The sequence below is a fragment of the Thermobia domestica genome, chromosome 7, assembly GCF_964235325.1.
Source record: "Thermobia domestica chromosome 7, izTheDome1.hap1.1, whole genome shotgun sequence".
NCBI lineage: Eukaryota > Metazoa > Arthropoda > Insecta > Zygentoma > Lepismatidae > Thermobia > Thermobia domestica.
Window position 1 is genome coordinate 239,630,543 of NC_137460.1, and position 6,470 is coordinate 239,637,012.

General features: G+C 36.7%; 2 protein-coding genes across 2 annotated transcripts; both read left to right on the plus strand.

Annotated features, from left to right (window-relative positions):
• The first annotated feature begins 959 nt into the window (after positions 1-959).
• Positions 960-1,753, plus strand: LOC145689616 (deoxyuridine 5'-triphosphate nucleotidohydrolase-like). The gene is made up of 2 exons (XM_081763801.1): positions 960-1,026; positions 1,485-1,753. Exons 1-2 carry the CDS (start codon positions 960-962, stop codon positions 1,751-1,753), a joined length of 336 nt encoding a protein of 111 aa, XP_081619927.1.
• A 2,433-nt stretch (positions 1,754-4,186) lies between these two features.
• On the plus strand, positions 4,187-4,654 carry LOC145689617 (uncharacterized). The gene has a single exon (XM_081763802.1). The coding sequence runs from the start codon at positions 4,187-4,189 to the stop codon at positions 4,652-4,654; it is 468 nt and encodes a 155-aa protein (XP_081619928.1).
• The last annotated feature ends 1,816 nt before the right edge of the window (positions 4,655-6,470 follow it).

A 6,470-nucleotide genomic window follows, 5' to 3' on the forward strand; every position in this document is an offset into this window, starting at 1 on the left:
TTGCAGCTCTAAGTCTTTTGAAATGTTTGAACTAACGCAAGATTGAATAACTCCATACAGCTGTTTGATTGTGTTTCTTCTCCATGTAACTTTTTGACCTTCTATGTTGATGTTGATCTGTTGAGTGTTATTAACTATGCATTCTTGGATCACTGCGTTTGCAAGGTTGGTAGTTAAGGTTACAACGCGTTTTGTGTCAGCTGAAGATCCCGCATATTGAGTCAGGTTAAGACCTTCTATAGCTGCTTCTGTTTTTTGCTTGACGTCGTCTTCTATCTTTTTTTTCTTTCTTTCTGTTTGTGATGAAGCCTGCGACAAAGCCCTGAAGTCAATTGCTGCAGTTTGGGCAACAACATTGTCTTCAATCACTACGTCGTCTGTTGCGACTATGTTTATGTTAAGAATCTGTGAACTCGTTCCTACGCTTTTGTTGATAGTTTTTTTAATGTTATTATATAAGCTCGTAGTCACTATCTCTGCAACTACCTTTGAAGTTGAAGCTCCCATTTATTTAAAAGCAAAGGAACTTAACAATTTCTTCCGAGGTTCCAATTGTCAACAAACAACACACACAATCTTCAGTGCTTTAAATATTGGGGAACAGGTTGTAATTACTTCTTTGGTACATGGGATGTTCGAAAAATGTTGTAATTGTAAAAAAGGTAGTTGAAACTAGGGTAGTTGAAGCAACGCAACCTAACTTTTTTTCCTATTTGATGTTTTTAGTTTTTTCTAGTTAAGTTGTACAATGACCTTCGACTCTCCTTAACACACATTTGCGCAGTCTGAATCATCGGAACGACACTCACATTTTGAGTTTTACAAACATGGTTATCGACACAGGTCCTTTGTTGTTTGGTTAAAGGTAGATTTCGATATCTGGCGCCAAAGCATCTTTACCAACTTCAGAACACCAAAGCATCCATCAGCATTAACAATCATAAGACAACTAGTTACCAATGGCGTGCTTAAATTCAAGACCAAGAGCTTCTAACTGTTCGATGATAGCGGAGCAATGGTTCAAAGGTAAGGCGTTACCAAAATTTTAGAGTATGAGAAGCGTCAAAGAAAATATCAAAAAGAATTCAAAGGATCTATTGGTCCACCAACGTCTACAAACATCAAAGTACAAACAAGAACACGAGCTTCAAACTCAACATGTCCATAACAAACTTTCTCGTCAAGGTCAAGTCGTTTCAAGTTAACCGTAAAACAAAAAATGAATCCTTCTAATGCTATTAAAACAACAAACAAAGATGACAAGTCTAAAGGTTAAACGTTTGACAACTCAGAGCATAGTCCCGAGAATAGCAAAAAAGGTTCAGCAGGTTTCGATATTCATTCCAACGAAACAATCAGCATTAAACCAGGCTGTACTCATATAATTAACACAGGAATAAGCGTTCAAATACCAGAAGGAATGTATGGCAATCTTTGTTCTAGGTCAAGCTTGTGTGTTAAAAAAGATGTTGACGTGTTTGCAGGGATCATTGACAGTTCTTATCGTGGTGAGCTTAAAGTTGTGATGAAGAAGCGGTTTTGTTTTGTATGGTTTTTACTTCAGTTATCCGGTCTTAACTGGTTGATTAGGTTGTTTGGTTATACTCCTTATGGCGAGGTTGTTATAAAGAAAGGCGAACGGTTTGCACAGATGATAATACACCGCTATGAAGCTCCACAAATTGAAGTAGTTGAAGACCTTGATGAAAGCGAACGAGGTTGTGATGGTTTTGGTTCTACTGGTTCCTCTTAACTCTTATGATGTTTGACGTGTAGGTTAAGTAGTCTTCATGGGTGTTATTCCATTAAGGCGTAAGTTTAAATCATCATGACCTAAGAGCTTTGTATTTTTGTTAAGAGAAAAGTCTTTGGAGTATCGTTAAAATGAACTAAACAAACACCTAACAGTGACAAAATAAAATGTCTACCGAACCCAACTATATCAAAGTTAAAACCAAGGGCCAGAGAAGATTGTTCTTTAAAACCACCACAGACTCAAACGTTAACATAGTGTCGTGCATCTTTGTCTTTAACTACCAGACTAATACGTTCTTTGCAACCAACTTTTCAACGCATCGTCTTACAAAGGTTTACGCAAAAGGTTTCAAGTCTCCGACGACGTTTGTTAGCATTCAAAATTTTGTGTTTATAACTAAGGAAACCTTTAGGGATGAAACCCCAAGTTACGTAGAACAATTTATTAAGGATAAGGCTGTTTCTGGTACTCTGGGCGGTTGTTTTTATACATCTTCAGCGTTCGTTAAGCGTTTCTTATCACTCAAGTAAAAATTTTTAGAACAAGCCAAGTCACAGCAACCTAAGTCATTCGTTTAAATGTCATTAGCTTTATGGATAAAGTCCATCAAGCGTACAAAAGTGATAAAAAAAAACAATCTAGGAACAAAGACGAAGCCTAACAACAATGTATTCAAAAATTAAGTCGATTGAATTTAAGTTACTTACAGATGAAAAGTTAACCAAGCATGCGGCCTTTACAGTTACAACAACCAAAGCGTCAAAGGACATCGATCAAACAATTTACGACATCGCGTCAGGACCATCAAACAATTTTAATGACGTTTGCAAAAAATGTAACATGACTGGCGATCGTTGTCCTGGCCACTACGGTAAGCTTGAGTTTCCATACGTTATCATCAATCCTCTTTACATAACATACATTGCTAACTTTCTTAAGGTGTTTTGTTTTGAGTGTTTGTTCGAAGGTGTTCTTTAAAGTTGAGCCTCATGAAGACAAAAACAAAACCATTCAAAACATCATAACAATATGCAAGAAAGAGGAGTGTTTCCATTGTAAGAACTCGCTAGACACTGTGTTTAAAACTAAGAGTACGGAAGAAGGAATCAAGATTATAACAAAGAACGGCAAACCTATCGAAGAACAAGAGATTAAGAGTTTTTTTTAGAGTATTCCGTCCTGGTATTTTGAGAAGCTTCGAGTTGAACACCCCAAATCAATGTTTGTAAGTAACTTTCCTATCATAGCAATTTGTGCTCGTCCATTTGTTCAGTTTAATAATATTTTTTGTGATGATGACTTAACCTTACACCTTATTGAAATTATCAAATCATGTAACGATATAAACAAACGCGGTAAGCAAGCATTGTACTTTAGACTAAGCTCTTACTTTAACAACAGCAAAGAAAAAACGCTTCATGCTACAACAAAGAGGCCACTTAAAGGTATCAAAGAAAGGTTAACAGGAAAAAACGGACGCATACGAGAAAATTTACTTGGTGGACGTGTTGATTTTTCAGGAAGGGCAGTGATCATAGGAGGCCCACATCTTAGGATGGATGAAATAGGGTTCCCAGAACACATGGTAAAGACTTTATAGTTCCCTGACATTGTGATTTTAATAAGAAACGTCTTCAAACCCTAGTAAACACCAAGCAAGTTAGGTGCGTAGAAAGAACATTCCCAAACGGAACCAAATCTACTATCTTCACAAACTTATACATTGATAAGATTCAACTTAAACCAGACGACATCATCAAACGTAAATGTTCAATCCAACCTAACAGCCACAAAAGCCAAAATAGTCAGTATTCATGTGAAAGATTTACCGACGATGGGTTCAAGCTTATAAGAGTACTAAACATAAATACACCACTTGAACCAGATGACAAATTGTACAGAAAAGAAAACGGCCAGTGGTATGAAGTAAACACAAAGAGACCAGCACAACAATTCAATTTACAAAATGGTGATGTGGTTCATAGGTTTTTAATTGATGGTGACATAGTTCTTTGAAACAGACAGCCAACGTTACACCGGCCAAGCATGATGGCATTTAAGATACAAATAAACAACACCAACGTTTTAAGCTTACCACTAACCAACACGACACCTTTTAATGCTGACTTTGACGGAGATGAAATGAACGTGTTTATACCCCAGAGACTTCAAACCAAGACAGAGCTCGAATTACTTTTACCACAGGAACAAATAATAAATATTTAAACAGGCAACCCAAGTATTTCATTCATTCAAGATGCGCTCCTGGGTTTGTATCTTCTTAGCGCCGAACCAATCGATAGACACACTCTTTCTTACTCAAGCTTTACTCTGTGTTTATCTAGGAGCTTTGTGGACGGTCTTGACATTGAAACTAAACTTAAACATATTCAAAAGGTTGCGTCGTCTTTGTTCTTTAATGGTAAAACTATGATCTCTTGTCTGCTTCCTGATTCGTTTTGTTTTGAAACCTCTGATGTGTTGATTGATAGAGGCGTGTTGCTTAAAGGTTACATAGACAAAACAACTTCCAACAAAATTATCAAACACCTTTACTACGAATACGACCGCTCGGTTATTTACAACTTTATAAACAATGTAATGTTCCTTACGACTAGCTGGTTCATGTTCATTAGCGGATTTAGCATAACCTTAGACGACTGTACTCCTGTTCCAATGCCTCTAGATCAAATTCTTCCATTAGCATCGTTAGTTCAAGTCAAAGAAGAAGTAGACGCTTTAAACTTACTTACACAGGCAACAGACACAGCTATGAACATTACTATCAACAACCTTAAACCATATAACAACTTTCTCAAAACGGTTAAAAGTGGTTCTAAGGGTAATCTCTTTAATGTTGCTCAAGTATGTGGTATGTTGGGTCAGCAAATTGTTTAAGGTAAAAGGGTTGTCATTCAAAACGACGTTAAGAACAGAACAATACCATACTACCCAATAAGAAGTCGGAGCTTCAAAAAATTCATTAAATCAAAACAAAAGAACACGACAAAATTGAACAACAAGGATTCGTAACGTCAAGCTTTTCAACAAGCCTCAACCCTAAAGAGATGTTTTTCCATTGTATGACAGGCCGCGAGGGCATTTGCGACACAAAAATTTCAACAGCTAAGAGTGGGTATTCAAACAGAAAAGTAGTAAAGATTATTGAAAACATATTTATAGCTACAGATGGCACAGTCAGAGACGAAGAAGACAACATATATCAGTTTGCATTTGGGAACGCCGAGTTTATCGACACTGGCTTTTTGAACATTGACCGCTTAGTCAACAAAATTACACACGAACACACAAACAAATTTACAAAAATCGACAACGACGACAACGAGAAATTTTAATTGGACTAACAAAAGCAACAAACACGAAGTACCTTAAAAACCAACATTCAAAGCTTTATGGCACCTGCCATAAAGCCATAAGCTCTTAAGCCTTGAACAACTCTCCAAGAAAACCATTTACAACCTTAGCAAGCTCGTTTCTCTCGTCTTCTTTCATGTTGCTAATATTGATAAGGTTGGCCTTTGAAATTATCGATCCTTGTTTGTATGTTAAAAGCTCTTTGTTTAAGTTGGATGCTTCTTCTTCAGATTTAAGTGCTTGTGTTAGTGTGGTATTTTCACTTTGGATGATTATAATTTTTTGTTCAAGGTATTTTTTTAATGTTGTCTGTTTCTGTTTGTATTGTTTGAAGCGTTTTTCTGGCGTCTATAAGGTTCGTTGTTACTTCGGTCAGTTTGTTCTTAAGCTTCTCGTTGTCTTGTCTTTGTCCTTTAAGGTCGTTGGTGGCTTGTGTTAGCTGAGATTTAAGGTCGTTGATTAGTTGAACGTTTGACTGGGTTGTTTGTGTTAGCTGCTTTCTAAGGTTCTCATTGTCTTGTGTTTGTGGTTTAAAGTCGTTGGTGGCTTGTGTTAGCTGAGATTTAAGGTCGTTGATTAGTTGAACGTTTGACTGAGTTGTTTGTGTTAGCTGCTTTCTAAGGTTCTCATTGTCTTGTGTTAGCCGTTGGTTTTGTTGTATGATGTTAAGAGAGTTCGTTAGTTCAATATTTGCTTGTGTGATTGAGGTAAGTTTAGTTTGAAGATTGTTATTCTCAGTTGTTTTAATTTGAAGACTGTTTTTAAGCTTTGTTATGGTAGTCCTTAAGTCGTCTTGTATTATTGTGGTTGTTGAGGCTACTTCTTGTGCTTCTTGTAGTTGTTGAGTTAAAAGACTTACAGTTTCCTTGAGTGTTGTGTTTAATGATTTTATTTTGTTGTTTTTTTCGATAAGCTGTTTACATTTGGTGTATGGGCCTTTTGTTGTTTAGTTTGTTGTTTGCTAAGGATGATCGCTGACACTAAAAAGAGAATAGCAAAAAGAACATCTGTCATTTAATTTTAATATTTTACTTCAAAAACGTTACGGACTATAAACGGACCAGCAAGATGATCATGGTTACTTTTTTTTGCTGGCCTCCTTCTTTACCTTTACCGCCGCCGCCAAACTTGTCTATGACCATCCCAAACACTCCAATACAAGCTAAGCCAATTGCCAGATACAGATATATTTTATTTTTTTCACTTGTCACTTCACCATACACGTTGTTACCAGAGCCTTTACTACAAGAGACAACCTGGCTGAACAACGTTTCTTCCTTAGAGGTGCTGTCGAACTCATACGCTTTACAATTACACGTTTCAAGGCACTCAGCTTTAA